This window comes from Vipera berus (genome assembly GCF_964194415.1).
Source record: "Vipera berus genome assembly, chromosome: 1".
Classification (NCBI taxonomy): Eukaryota; Metazoa; Chordata; class Lepidosauria; order Squamata; family Viperidae; genus Vipera; species Vipera berus.
Genome location: NC_138202.1, coordinates 196,065,679 through 196,081,612, shown reverse-complemented (window position 1 = coordinate 196,081,612; position 15,934 = coordinate 196,065,679). Strand labels below are relative to the sequence as shown.

Here is a 15,934-nt window from a genome sequence, read left to right as displayed (position 1 = left end):
AAATGAAAAAAAGAGACACAGCGTCTCTCCTTGGAGCTGTTTGCTTAGAAAAGTGATAGTAAGAAGGCACCCAGTAAATCTGAACAGTAGGTGATTTAAGATAGAAAAAATGAAATATTTTCTCTTATTGAAAATATCTGAACTTTTAATAACAAAAAATTAACCTAGATAATATAAAACAGTGATGGCGAACCTTTTAGAGACTGAGTGCCCAAACCGCAACACAAAACCCACTTATTTATTGCAAAGTGCCAGGGGCGAATCAGCATTATGGTGCCCTCGGGTGGGGGAGGCAGTGCCGCCTCTGGCATGCAAAAACCAGGGGCGCAAAAATTGGCCACTGTGCTGCAAGGCACTGCACCACACAAGAACGGGGCAGGGCTAGTGAGTATCACGCAGGCACTAGCCCCGTCCCATTTGCAGCGTGTGCATGCTCGCGGCCTTGTGCGCGCACGCACACATATAAAATACTTCCCCCTCCCTTTTCTTCCAGTCCACTAATTGACAATGGTTGCTGACCTCTGCTCTACCATCTCTACTCGAGCTTGCTAGTTGGCCACTTCGCCTCCTTTGTGCTGGGCGGGGCTGCGCGTGTGCCAACAGAGAGGGCTCTGAGTGCCCCCTCTGGCATGCGTGCCATAGGTTCACCACCACTGATATAAAACATTGTTCACTCTATTCATAATAAAATCCAGGTGTTGTAATGATTCAGTGAAGTCAGTGTCATCAGAATGGTCTAGATTTATCATATATATCTTTATTATTTTTCATCTTAAATTACCTCTAACAGGAAGAATGAATTATACATCTCTGTTCATGTTAAAATTTAGTAAGATGTACAAAGATGTGTTATCAAAAGAACAAACATATGATGTGAGTTGTACAGTTAAAAAATAATCTTATACTCAGTTACCTGGGAATTTCCCCAAAGTTATAATTAAGTAAATTGTCCTTTATTTCTTTATTTTGTTTATTTCTTTTTTAATCTTTGTATTCTATGTTTTTTAACTTTTTATTGTTGTGAGCCGCCCTGAGTCCTTAGGGAGAAGGGCGGCATATAAATTTAATAAATAATAATAAAGTAAGAATTATAGTAGGGCTGGTGCAGCATTTCAATTCTAAAAGGAAAGACATGTTTTAGATTCTTCAGGGACCTAAATGTTGTACTTGTCTGCAATTCCTAAAAGTGTACTGCAAAAAATGGATAGAAGCAGTATTTCCAGTTCCAATCAATTTTTAAAGATTAAAACAATAAATTAGGAAAAGAAGATAATCACAACAAACAATTTTCTCTGGGCAAGATTGTCCACCTGTATTATGGTACAACATCCTTAGTATGGTACAAGTATTGATTAGTTGTCTCACCATATCAAAAAACTATAAAGCCAATACAAAGAAAATATATTCATCATAAATTACATTCAGGAACTGGGGAGACCATAAAATAGAGAAAGTAATAGGAAAAGAAGAAGCTAAAGTGCTCTGGGACCTGACAGACACCTGCTGCATAACATGTCAGATTTAACAATTGTCAATAAGAAAGACAAGTCTGGAAAGTTGACATGGTAGTATCTGAAGACAGCAGAATAGAAGAGAAAGAACTGGAGAAGATAACAAAATACAAAGACCTGCAAATAAAAATAGAATGGCTGTGGCAAAAGAAAGCAAAGGAAATACCAATAGTAGAAGATGCCTTGGGTGCAATCCCAAAGCAACTGGAGCATTGCTTGAACACCATGAGCATTGACAAATTCACCATTTTAAGGGATGTGATATTGTCTTGGGCATAAATAGCCAAGATTTATTGGACTGGAAATTGGATAAAGTATCTATATTGTGAGATGGGTAGTTCAAGTGCAAGGAGATATACTAAGTGTCTACTCTCTGAAACACAATTGGGTAAGTTGAGAGAACTGATATTTTTCTTAATACGGAATGTTTCATAAACAAGCCATCAATAACTTACTACATGTGGACAGAGCATGTTGTTTGCTATAAAGTCCCAAATAGCTGGCATAACCAAGATAACAAGACCAACCTGGATTTCAGGAAGCTATTTTTAATGCTAATCTGGGCTAAAACCAGAATCTAGAATCTAGACTGTAAGAATCAATTCATAGTTTCAGGTATAGTGAATTAATTAAGGTGCAGCTTCTTTGAAACATAATCTGTATTTCTGCATTGAGTTGTCTCTTCTTAGATAAACCAATTATTCAGCACTTATTTTCCCACAATCTTCACCCCTGCATAATAAAAACACGATGAAGGAAGCAAAATTGTTGGCATGACAATATTTAATTTATCAAATTTAGATAGTCGCCCATCTTGCAAACAAGTGACATGGGTGATGTACAACAGAATTAAAACAATAAATATCTAAAAGCATTAACATTAATACAAATATGAAAACATTAAAAACTACATAAATACCTAAAACAAAATTAATAGGTGAAGGGATAATAATAGTCCTTAGGCTTGCTGGTGTAACCCGGTCTTAGGTGACCTTCTGAAGTCTAGCAGCAATAAAGCCATCCTTCCCTCGGGTGGGGGAGAGAAAGGTTTCACACTGCAGGTGCTACAGCAAAAAAGGGTCACCTTCTAGGCCCCACCTAAATGTAGCTCCCTAGATGACAGGACCATTACGTACCCTTTCTGTTAGATCTGGTGGGGCAGGCGGATGAAATCAGAGTGAGGCAGTCTTTTAACTGGTAGGATCGAAGCCATTCTTGTTCACACAATTGGCTTCAAAAGCGGGAATATTCATTCCTTGTTTAAGAGAAAAAGGCATTATTAAGTACCATTATTTATACAAAAGGAAGAAAGGAAATGTCTTCCAAAAGAACGGGGATAAGCTTTGCAATCCTATGTTTAATTTTATTTCCTTTTATATAATTTATTTGGATAAAACTGATGTTTATTTAAAAGCTTCCAAGGTAGTGTTACAAAAAATAGCAGGAAGGTATATTCAGTGTAATAATATTGTACTAAAATTAAATTGGGCGCTGTAGTCAGCTACACAATATGTATTAGCATGAATATCGTGGTTACTATTAGTTATAAAAATATTTTTCTGGCTAATGTTAATTTTGGAAAGTTGGTAACAAAAATATTGAAAACCAAAGCTGAAATTAATGTAGAATAGTTGAAGAGCTATGCAAAATAAATATATAGTTTAAAGTAGTTCTAGTATGTAACAAACTTCAGTACCTAATAGCCTGAGAACTCCATTCATGCTACCAATGCTCAATGAAGCCATGACAGATTTTTTTTTCAGAATTTCATAACCTGCCATATCTTATTCTTCTAAACTCTCAGCACCATAAAACGTTTTGATAAATCTTCTGAAATCATTGCTGTTTTGCATGTTTTCATTTTCATAGCTTTTTAAATCACTTTGCTGAACTGTGAGAAGACAAGAGTATAAAGAGTTAATGTTTACTGAGAGAAAACAGTGGTAATTACTTTGATTTCAGTTCCTTTTGATGTGTATTCAGGGGATGAAGAGGTCAATAATATTATGACCATGCAAATAGAAAGGAATTCTTTTGACCATAAAAAAGCAGCAAAGGATTATTAAAGCATTAACCTTGATTTTTAATGGGCCTTGGTTGAGTGGTGAGATCACAATTTGGATGAGTCTGATTATTTACTAAATACAATACATAAATGCAACGGGTTCTTAACACCCATTGCACTCTGGCATTATCGCATTACTGCCATCCTTTGTTGCCTTGCAGACAGGAATATGAAAGCAATCTGTCATGTAGTGAGACTGGCTCCAGAAGCATTTCTCTGATAAGAAGACCCCCTGCCCTTTGCTTGTGTCTGGTCCAGTAGGCTTAGCCATGCGCTTAATCCCCAGAAAGTGGTTCGATTATTGCTGACCAGCAATAGCAAGATAGTTTTTTTCCACTCCCCCCAGCTATCAACCTTCTATTAATTCCTTAAGCAGAAATGTGGTGCAATCTATATTTCCTTGGCATGTGTCACCCAGATGGTGTACCGTTCGTGTTTTCAAATAACCATGCTCCAAAATAACATAGTTTGAATAATAGAATAGAATAGAAGGAATAGAACTAAGCAATTCTCAAAAGCCACATAAACTTTATACATCGTGCTGTCACTCATCCATATTACTTGGCAAAAATTATATCCCCTGTTACAACAGTTGGTGTTCTTAATTCTGGAGGAAAATATATATATCCTATTCATACATTGTAAATGACCTTTTAATGTTCAGTGTTATATTTGAAACGAGTAGCCTTTTTCCAATACTTTTGGTCAGTATCGTGGAACTTAATACATAAGTAGCTTTAAATCCTTACACATAGGTCGATGCTGTCAAGCAACCATGACTGTACATTTTAGTATTGATTGGAATCACAGCAGTAAATTCCTCCTTAACTTGTATGCTTCCCTGTCCATATCTACAAGCAGGAGTTTTCACAGACCTAGAAATATAAAAGTGAAGAGAAATAACATGTATCATGTATTTGTCAAATTTATAAAAATAATCTCCAGATTGTTTCCAAATTAATCTTAGATGCTAGCTGTAGGTGCAAAAAGCTAGAGATTTTTTAATCATACTGATGTCAGTCAAAAGGTATCTTTAAAAGCTCACATTGCAATCAAAATAGCTGAAATGTGGGATTAGCACTCACAGTATGAGAAACTCTTTACTTATTAGCAGTGGTTTTGGAAAACACTTCAACAAAGCAAAATATATATCAGTGTTAATTTGTGTGCATGTTTTAGTTAAAGTGATTTCAATCCATTCTTCCAAATTCATAAAAGCACATCCTGAAAACATTCTTTACTAATTTAATAGTGGTGGAGATTTTATTAACCACTTTTATTCTGGTTTATCTGTGATTCAGTAGGATCAAAATTATTTTAAAATATTGTTTGGAAATATAACCTCTGACGACAAGATGATTGTACTCTATCTTACAGCCTTCTTCCGCCTCATCCACAGCAAAAGAAAAAGTTTCTTTTTTTTAACTGTAGATGGGGTGGGGGGGAAGTACAGGTAATCTTTGACTTGCAACAGTTCATTTAGTGACCATTCAAAGTTACAACGGCATTAAAAAAAAAGTAACATGATCGTTTTCCACACTTAGAGCAATAGCACTTAGACTGTATTTACCACTTCACAGTGCTCTTCAGGCAACAGGCCGACCTGGACTGATGGAAGGGAGGTTTTCTTAATTCTGTTTTATCGTGTTTTTAATCGGACTATATATGGGATAATTTGATTTAATACCTTTTAATGTTTGTATTTTGTGTTTTTATTGTTGTTAGCCGCCCTGAGTCCTTTGGGAGATAGGGCGGCATACAAATCCCATCCATCCATCCATCCATCCTATCTAAGTGATTTACAGAGTCAGCATATTGCCCCCAACAATCTGGGTCCTGATTTTACTGACTTCAGAAGGATAGAAGGCTGAGTCAACCTTGAGCTGGTGAGAAACAAACTGCCAAACTGCAGGAAACCAGCAGCAGAAGTAGCCTGCAGTACTGCATTCTAACCATTGCGCCACCATGGCTTTATAATTATAATTGTTGCAGCGTCCCCATGGTCACACGATCAAAATTCAGGTGCTTGGCAACTGACTCATTTATGACGGTTGCAATATCCCAGGGTCATGATCACCTTTTGCGACTCTGACATGCAAAGTGAATCGGGAAGACAGATTCACTTAAATATGTTACTAACTTAAGAACTGCAGTGATTCACTTAACAGCTGTGGCAAGAAAGGTGGCAAATTGGGGCAAAACTCACTTAGCAACAGAAATTTTGGGCTCCACTGTGCCTGTAACCTACAAAAGAAATAGCCCTCATTTCTTTGTTCTAAAAAGCATCATGTAATTATTACTTGGCACATACAAAGGCAGTTGGTTCCCTCCCCATTAGGATATTATATTTCATTCCTCATTTCTGTTCAGTGTTCCTCTTACTGCGTTGCTCTAATCCCCATCTCAAAATGCTTTCACATACAACAGTCATGGTTCATATACATAGAAACCAGAAGAGCAAGGAAGGGAAGGAAGACATGGGGGGAGCATGCCAAGGCAGAATAGTGGAAGAGGACCTCTGTCATAATTTGCACCTGATTTAATTCCTCCAATTCATGAGTGGATTTTTTTTTTTGCTCACAGTTTAGGAGAGGGAAATTTCATCCAGTAGCATTCTATCATTCTCCCAGTATAAATTACTTTGCATCAATGCATGTAACTTATATGGATATCTTCACATACACATCTAGCACCTCTTAGCTATTAAAATGTAACAAACTTTCTTGCATACTTGCATACACTAATTCAAAGAGGTGCTACAATTTATATATGTATATGTTAATATGTACGCACAAAATACTCCATGAAAAAGTATTTTGTGGACTTTTGTGGACTTTCTGAAGGTTTGCACATCTCTGCCACTTAGTGTAAACCAGAGTTTCATTTGAGTCCTACTGATATGTAAAGAGAGTCTGAGTAAACAGACAATACTAAACTTTATTTCATTTATTTTGTGAACAAAATAATTCAACATCCAATGTGCAAGTATGGAAACCATTCACAATGCAATCAATTCAATTAAAGGAATAACTAAGACTTAGGAGAGATTTCAGTAAACAATAAGGAATGATTTGGGCCAGTCCTGCCCTCTATACAACAGTCTGGTTACTATCAACACAGGGAAATTTATACCACGTGATATCTAGAATTACAAAAGATATACAGCTGGTAATTATCAATCTGGAAAAATATACAAAGCGATTTTAAACATTCTGGTCTCAACCAATCAATATCAGAGACCATCCTAAAACAATGATTTGGGACAATAGTGAATCTTCCCCAAAATGGCCACCTCGTCAATGCCACTAAAAAAATACATCCTAAAATTATTCAGGAAACCACAAAAAACCTCAGAGCAACATCTGGGTATTTGCAGACATCATTTCCCTTGACTCTTACCAGGAGAAAAGCAGAGAGTAAAATACGATTCACACGAAAATGGCAACATAGAAACCTTTTTTCACAAGAATGATTTCTCTTTAAATGTACTGAAAAGCACCTGGATGACCCCAGGCTTCTAGAGGAATGTTTTAAGGACAGATGAATTAAAAGTGGAATTTTTCAGGCTATATATGTAGTTTTAACTATTAGAAGTCAAACACTGACTTTCACATACCAACTGTCAGGCATCAAAGGGTCATGGTTTGGGCATGGTGGTTTGGACTTGGATCATTTGCCATGACTGAAAATATTGAGTTCTGCTCTGCATCAAAGAATTCTGCAAGAGTTTAAGCCTAAACTAGTCATGCAGAAAGATAGCTATACCAAACATACAAGCATGTTGACAAGATAATGGCCCAAGAACAAACTCAGTTTTAGAAAATGACCAAGTCAAAATCCAGACCTAAATTCCATAGACATGGTAGAACCTGAAATTATTTACAATTTTATGCTAGAAAACCCTCAAATGCTACTCAGTTGAAGCAGTTTGCTATGGAAGAATAGTCTAGTTTTTTTATCTAGTGAACTAAAACAGAGGTCCCCAGCCTTTTGGGAACCAGGAACTGATTCCGTGGAGAGGTTTTTCCGCGGAACGGAGGGTGCATGGTTTTGTGTGCTCCTTGCATCCCGCTTTGCTTGTTTATGCAGACCGGTTGCTGGCATGCTGCAGCCTGGTACTGGTCCACGGACCGGGGGTTGGGGACCTCTGAGCTAAAACACTAATAACCAATTAGAAGAAGCTTTTGCTTGCAGTTCTTGGAGGTAAATGTGTGTGTGTTACTGCAGCAATCCCCAGCCTTTTCAGTTCTGCCAACTAGCAGCAGCAGCAGTGGTGAGAGGTCATGGTTTCTCGGATGGACCCACTGCCTGCACAAATGGTGCTTTCCACATTTGTGCACTCACCCACCGTTTGCGTGACCCAGTTCTCAATGGGCTGCGGCCCAATACCAGGCTGCAGACTAGGGGTTGGGGAGCCCTGTGTTACTGAATCTAAAAGGTTTTTGTTTTTTTTGTACTGGCACTTTATATGTTGGTTAATTTAGGTTACAGTGTTACACAAATGGAACAAGAACCAATCTCTAATAATAAGTATTGGTTTATTCAAACTCTCTTCATATATCAAGGAGATCTCATCAAGCTGTGATAATATTCATCTGCAAAAGTTCAGAACATCCTAAGGAGGGTGAATACCTGCATAAACCATATATGTCTATATTATGTATATATTTATGCTAAGCACATTGATTTGTGCTTTAGATTGTAAGCCGCCCTGAGTCTTCAGAGAAGGGCGGGATATAAATGGGATTTAAATATATATATATATATATATATATTTATACACACTCCCACACTAAAGGTAAAGGTAAAGGTTCCCCCGCACATGCGTGCTAGTCGTTTCCGACTCTAGGGGCCGGTGCTCATCTCCGTTTCAAAGCCGAAGAGCCAGCGCTTGTCCGAGGACATCTCCGTGGTCATGTGGCCGGCATGACTAGATGCCAAAGGCGCACGGAACGCTGTTACCTTCCCACCGGAGTGGTCCCTATTTTTCTACTTGCATTTTTACGTGCTTTCGAACTGCTAGGTTGGCAGAAGCTGGGACGAGTAACAGGCGCTCACTCTGTTACGCGGCACTCGGGATTCGACCCGCCAAACTGCCGACCTTCCGATCGACAAGCTCAGCGTCCTAACCCACTGAGCCACCGCGTCCCATACTCCCACACTACATACACATAAATACTTACATGGACCTTAGTGTATTGGGAAGCACTGCAGATGTAGCACTCAAGACCCACTTTCTTGCATCTAAGTAATAGTACAATCTTAACACAGTACAACCAAGAGTTCTGTGCTTCCCTCTCCTTTTCAGGCTTTTACTATTGTTCTTTATGTTTTATATATTGAGCTTAGGAGAAAAACAACAATTGTCTAAATGTATTTGACTGACACATAAGTCCAAATAGACTATATTGTTTCCTTTATTCTGCTGTATCTCTAGATAATTCTGATATGATATTTTGAGGTGTTGCTATAAATGAAATCCTAAGACTGGGAAGTGATATATAACTGTTATAGGACACGCTGAAATGTTACAGTGCTATCAGTAGACTTGAAGAATGAAATAATGTTTAGGTACATTATAATGTTTAGGTTTTATATATTTATTTTTGTACGTAAAATAAATCCCATATATTGTATTTGCTTGGTAATTTCACATTTGCCCTGCCTTTTTCTTCCTCAGATATCTTACGTTGATATACCAGGACTGGGAAACAGAAGGATAAAACGTTATTTGACAATAAATCATGTACAGAATATGGTTATTTGCTGGTGGTCTGCTGCAAAGGATGAACTTTGGCCTTGGTCTCCAGTGTCTAGCAAGAGAGAGAGAGCCAACTTGCTACTCTTGAAATGTGAACATGGCAACTTAGAGGTAATCCTCTAAATCTCTAAATTGGATATTTGTTTTACTCATTTAGCTAAAAAGGCTCTGGAGTGATTTTGTAGTAAACAAGTAAATCCCTGCCCTGGGTTTCCAGCCTAAACGATGCAATATAAAGGCAAAAGGGAAGGAAGGTCTAATATGGGGAAAGTTCTCATAATAACCAGTTTAAATTACTGCTATATCAAAATACTTCAGTCCAAAGGTGGCAGAAATTGAAATTTCCCTAGAGTTATTAGGAATTATGTTTTTGTTAATATGTAATTGCTAATATTTTATGCATTTGAGGAAACTTATTTTAAGGATCATTTGATTGAAGGATCTTAGGGGTGGGTCACAGAAAACAAATACACAGCCTTGACCACGTTCTCTCTGTTTTTAATTGTTCATCCCTTGACAGTTATACAGAAATAAAAATTGAAGGGATATTTAGCAGAGTTTTAGGTTCATGGAAACTGAATCTCAATTCAGAGAGAAGAAAAATCAAATTGAGTTGGAATCTCGTGAAGCTTCTCAACTCTTCCAGTGATATAATATTTAAAAGATTCAGTACCGCATGTTGATCTGATACTGTATCTGGGATAATTTATTTAATTATTTAAAGAAGCACCTACTTTTACATGGATAAGATGATTTAATTTTCTTAGGTTTTATATATATATATATATATATATATATATATATATATATATATATATATATATATATATATATATATATATATATATATATATATATATATATATATATACCCATTTAGATGAAGTGGGTAGCAATTAAAAATGGTTCCTTTAGACTCTGGCCTGTTAAAGTATTAACAGGTAAAAATATTCTTTCATTTTTGAGGAGTTTTAGAACATCATTTACATTTTTAACTCTTACTTATTAGCTTGAATATATTACTATTATTTTGTTTCTATATTTTCTATATTTAAATTTGTTGAACCTAAAGGGAAAATTATGAAATATATTGCATCAGTATAGTTTAATCTGTTTAATATAGCTGAGAACGGACTAATAAATGTTCCCTAGGGGCACTTCTGCTTTTATTGGAACTTTTTAAAATAGAAAAGCACTGTATAATTAAATCTTTCATACATGGATGAGTATGTGTATGCATTATAAAATAAAATATTTATATTTTAGTGAAAAAACTTGCCCTATGATATATATCATTTCACAGTCAGACCTATTTTTACTAGTGAAAAATTCTGTTCCAGTTAATTACATTCACAAAAATATGTACCTTAAACTGAAATATAGTACATCCCTTTATACTATAAACTATATATTAAGTTATAAACTAACTTACTTTGAGGCACAATTAATACGTCACATGATTTAGCAGATAATAAGGTACAATGAAATCCATTTCTGTCAAGTTGTTATCTTGGTTATGAATTGTAGCATTTTTTTATTTTATAGTACTTGTAAGAATACGCTATTTCAGCACACTGTAATTCTGCATGTGGGTTGTTTTTCAGATTCTGAATTATATTCATACAGATGGGGATCCACTTGATGTCAGATTTAGTATGTGCAGTCCACATCAGATTCATACTGTAGAACAATCTGTGAGTGCAGACCAAAAGCCCGCGGTTGACAGCTGCATTTATGAATATGTTAGGAATAAAGTTCATTGTGTGGCAATCACCAAAATACCATTAACATCAAAGGCCATCAGCTGTTGCAGGAATATTACAGAAGACAGACTTGTTCTGGGTTGTGAAGATTCTTCAGTAATTCTGTATGAAGCCTATCGTCAAGTAATTCTGGCAACAGAAGCAAAGCTGCTACCTGCCTTAATGTGTTGCCACCCTAGTGCTGCCATACTTCTTATTGGTAGTTCACAAGGAGAACTACAGTTGTTTGACATGGCACTGTCTCCAATTAAAATGCAGCTTTTAGCTGAAGACTTCTCACCCAAATCAACGCTACAATTCAGTGAAAAATTTGAGATATCCAGCAGCCTCACTCAAATCCAGTGGGCTGTCCACCAAGATTCTTCTCAGGACATAGATGTTTTAGATATACATGATCTTCTATTATTTAGATTTGACAAAGGACCTATTGGAGTGCTTCATTTCAAAACCGGTAAGTTTATTGGTAGTTAATTTTTATATATTTCATCAGTAGATCTAAAATTTCTGTTTTTAAAAAAGATTGTATTTTGCAACAAAACTAAGCAAGAAAAGTAAAAGAACTGGAAGAAAAGAATCCAAGATTACCTTATATTGTTTATGATTGGACTGAATCTGTTGAAATCTATTGATTGGAAGAAACCCAAAGAGAGAGACGTAATTAAAATATTTGTATTTTATGTGATATGTCTCAGCCAATGAAAATAATTAGCAAACAATATAGATGAAATGCACTGTTTGTGCAAGAAACTTTGATTTATGCAGAAAGTCTTTCTCATCTTGCCCCTTGCTCTAAATTAGAGCTTTTCAACCTTTTCACCCATTGTACCACTTTTAGGATAAGGAACTCTCTCAGTACCACCAGTTGCCCAGCAAGGTGTCAAAAATGTGACAGCCCCCCCCAAAAGAGGAAAAAAATGATAAAGTACAGGTAGTCCTCGACTTACAACATTTCGCTTAGTGACTGTTTGAAGTTACAACTGAAAAAAGTGACATGACCATTTTTCACACTTATGACTGTTGCAGCATCCCAGGCTCATGTGATTTACATTCAGATGCTTGGCAACTGATTGATACTTATGATGGTCAGTGTCCCAGAGTCATGTGATCACCTTTTGCAACTTTTTGACAAGCGAAGTCAATGGCTGGGGGGGGCAGCTCATCACTCAGGTTGCAGGGTGCCTGTGGGGGGAGAATCCCTGGGTCTCTGGTGGAGGGGGGTGGTTCTGGGGTGGGTGCCCTCCTTCCCTCCCTCTCTCCCATTGTTCCTTCCTTTCCTTCCTTTCTTACCTCCTTCTTTGTCCCTTCCTCATTCCCTTCCTCCCTTCCCTTGTCCCTCCATTCCCTACCTCAGGTTACAGGGTGCCTGTGTGTGTGTGTGCGGGGGAGAATCCATGGGTCTCTGGTGGAGGGGGGTGGGACTGGGGTGGGTGCCCTCCTTCCCTCCCTCTCTCCCATTGTCCTTCTTTCCTTCCTTTCCTACCTCCTTCTTTGTCCCTTCCTTCCTTCCCTCCCATCTCCCCCTCCCTTTTCCCCTTCCCTCCCCCCTCCCTCCCTTCTCTGGGAGCTTGAGGTTGCTAAGTAAGGCCAGTAAATACTTGCTGCAAGGAAAGCAATTGGGACGGCGCAGCAGAGGGAATTGGCATTTCTCCGCGTGCGCTAATCAGCACGCGCTGAGAAACACCGGATCTCGAGTCTTCGTCCCAACTGCTTGCCTTGCTGCAAGGAAAGCAATTGGGATGTGCAACAGAGGGAATCGGCGTTTCTCAGCACGCGCTGATCAACAGAAAGCAAGCTGAAACAAAGAGGGAGACTGTCAGGAGCGTGAGATCACTGATCTCATGCTCCTGCAATCTCTCCCGCTCGGTTGCAGCTTGCTTTCTGTTGCAGAAAGCAAACTGAAACAAAGAGAGGGAGACTGTTAGGAGCGCAAGATCAGCACAGGCTGAGAAACGCCGATCTCGTGCTCCTGACAATCTCCCTCGATTTCCACTTGTGAAGGTCGGGGCCGGCCTTACGGAGTCGCCAGAGCTCCCGTGGGCCCGGGAGGATGCATACACAGGGCCGCTGAACAGCTGATGACTCTGTACCACCGGCCCCGAGCTCCGCCGACAGAGTCGTTAACAGTGGGGGGGAGGGAGTCAGGAGGGCGCATTTTTCCCTCCACATTCTGATGGCTTCGCCTACCTTGGCGCGGATCAGAAAAAAACCATGGGCCTTGATTCCCACCTGCTGCTGCGGGATGAGTCCTGGGGGCTCATTGCCGCTTTGCTTTCCCCTCCATAAAGAACATTGGGAAGAGGAGAGGGAGGAGGAAAAGAAAATGAACACCTACCTGCTGAGGATATCTCTGCCCCCTTCAGGCTCAGGCTTGCTTCTGGGGGAAGGTTGCTGACAATGAGTCCAAGGGGAAGGCGGGGCCTCACTCTGCGCCTGCACTCTTCGCCTGCAGGCTGCCGGCAAGCAGCATGTTTTCCGGCAGCAAGGGAGCTGGTAAGGAGTGGGGGGGCAGGCGGGGGGAGGAAGGCAACGCTGCGTACCACCAGCCAGGTGCTCGCCGTACCACCAGTGGTACGCGTACCACCGGTTGAAAAGCCCTGCTCTAAACCTGCTACAGCAGAATGGGCAATTCTTTAAGTTGATTTTGGGAGAGAGACACATCTTTCTCCCAGTTTTTCCTCTGATGATCACAGGCCTCTGGATTTTACCCAGCACCATTAATATTGCAGCTAGAGAATAGTTTTCAAGCCAGTGTGGTTGCAGATTTGACCAGATATGTACGTGTGTATGTATGTATGTAAAAACTAGTCCACAAGCCACTCTAATGATTGCCTATATCCCACCAATTAGTATATAAATATAATAAGACCATTCAGGATATGTCAGCTTTATAGACTTTAAAAATTGTCTTCTTATCTTGTTTAACGGGAAATCTTGTACAATAATTTGTGAGCTAAATTATTCTATCGTGTCATAGATGTTTATTTGGAAAGCTAATTAAAACAGTTTGCTGATGTATTCTCAAATGTTGCATATTTTTAAATGCTGTTAATTTTTTTTAGTTACCTGTCTAGCAGAAGGTAATCAGGCTATACCTACCTTGCTTTTCTTAGTTTTCCCATGTGGCTCTGCTCACAGCAATTTTCTAAAAAGCACAGCTTTACTTTTCCTATCTCTAGCACATTTATGTTCTTGCTGAGAGAAACATGCTCTCAGTGCAGGGATTTAGAGGCCTTTCTGCTAATTGCCAGCTTGTAAACTTAATTGGACTGTCTCCCTGGACCCTGTTCCTAAATCAATTAGGGCCATGAGTTGGCTGTCACCTTTCTTACCAAAGTAGGTCACTTGGAAATGCATGACCCAAAAGAAATTGAACACTGAAAAAGGAAGCTGCTGACCTCTGTGATTGAAAGCTGAAATATTTTTTTTTAAAAATTGCTGTTATATTTTCAACAAGAAATTCTCTGATTACATGTGTTAAGGATGATTGTCCTATTCTGATTCAGTTTATTAGGAAAATTAGAATGTAAGATAAATCTGAGAAAACGCTTGCATTTTCAAAATTTACTTAAAACTTACATTTTTATGACACTAAACATATTAGAAAAATATAGAACAACATTCTCTTGGGGACAGATAAAACAAAGTCCATAATGCTAATTTATATCTATATCTATCATCTATCTATCTATCTATATAAATTATATATATATCTATATCTATATCTATATATATATATATATCTATATATATATCTATATCTATATATCTATATCTATATCTATATCTATATCTATATCTATATATATATATATATATATATATATATATATATATATAAAAATTATATATATATATTATATATATATATAAATTATATATATATAAATTATATATATATAAATTATATATATATGTATATATATATATATATATATATGTATGTATGTATGTATGTATATGTATATGTATATGTATATGTATATATGTATATAAAAAGGGACGCGGTGGCTCAGTGGGTTAGGACGCTGAGCTTGTCGATCAGGTCGGCAGTTTGGCGGGTCGAATCCCGAGTGCCGCGTAACAGAGTGAACTCCTGTTACTCGTCCCAGCTTCTGCCAACCTAGCAGTTCGAAAGCACGTAAAAATGCAAGTAGAAAAATAGGGACCACTACAGTGGGAAGGTAACAGCATTCCGTGCGCCTTTGGCGCCTAGACATGCCAGCCACATGACCACGGAGACGTCCTCGGATAAACGCTGGCTCTTCGGCTTTGAAACAGAGATGAGCACTGTCCCCTAGAGTTGGAAACAACTAGCACGCATGTGCAGGGGAACCTTTACCATTACCTATATATGTATATGTGTGTGTGAATATGTGTGTGTGTGTATACATATATACATATGTAAAGGTAAAGGTTCTCCCGCACATGCGTGCTAGTCATTTATATATACATAAACATACACACACACACATATGTGTGTGTGTGTGTGTTTTCTGAGGTTTTCGCGGGTGTTTGTATGTAGATCTTTGGTCATTCAGGTTTTTTCCCACGTAAAATTGGAGGTATCAGGGCAACGTTTCGACGAAATCTCATCCGTCATCCTCAGGCTGGTGACTTCAGCTTCGTTCTTCTGGAAGAAGTATGTGATAGTGGCTGTACGAAGAGCTTCCATTTTGTGTGACCTCATATTCCTACGCAACTGCCGAGATCAAAATTTAATCCCCACATCCTTCCAATTGAAATTCCACTCCAACTACGCAGCCATCAAAGGCATCCTGATAAGAACCGAACTGGCCCTAATCATAAATGCATTCCACACAAAAAGATTCCTCCT

At 38.2% G+C, this 15,934-nt stretch overlaps 1 protein-coding gene across 1 annotated transcript in view; it reads left to right on the top strand.

Moving 5' to 3' along the window:
* The window catches only part of WDPCP (WD repeat containing planar cell polarity effector), a 130,969-nt gene that overhangs the window by 32,664 nt on the left and 82,371 nt on the right, over positions 1–15,934 (top strand). The window contains exons 8-9 of the mRNA XM_081314249.1: positions 9,257–9,448; positions 10,942–11,551. Coding sequence (XP_081170375.1) covers positions 9,257–9,448; positions 10,942–11,551 — 802 coding nt within the window. The remainder of the gene's footprint in view (positions 1–9,256; positions 9,449–10,941; positions 11,552–15,934) is intronic.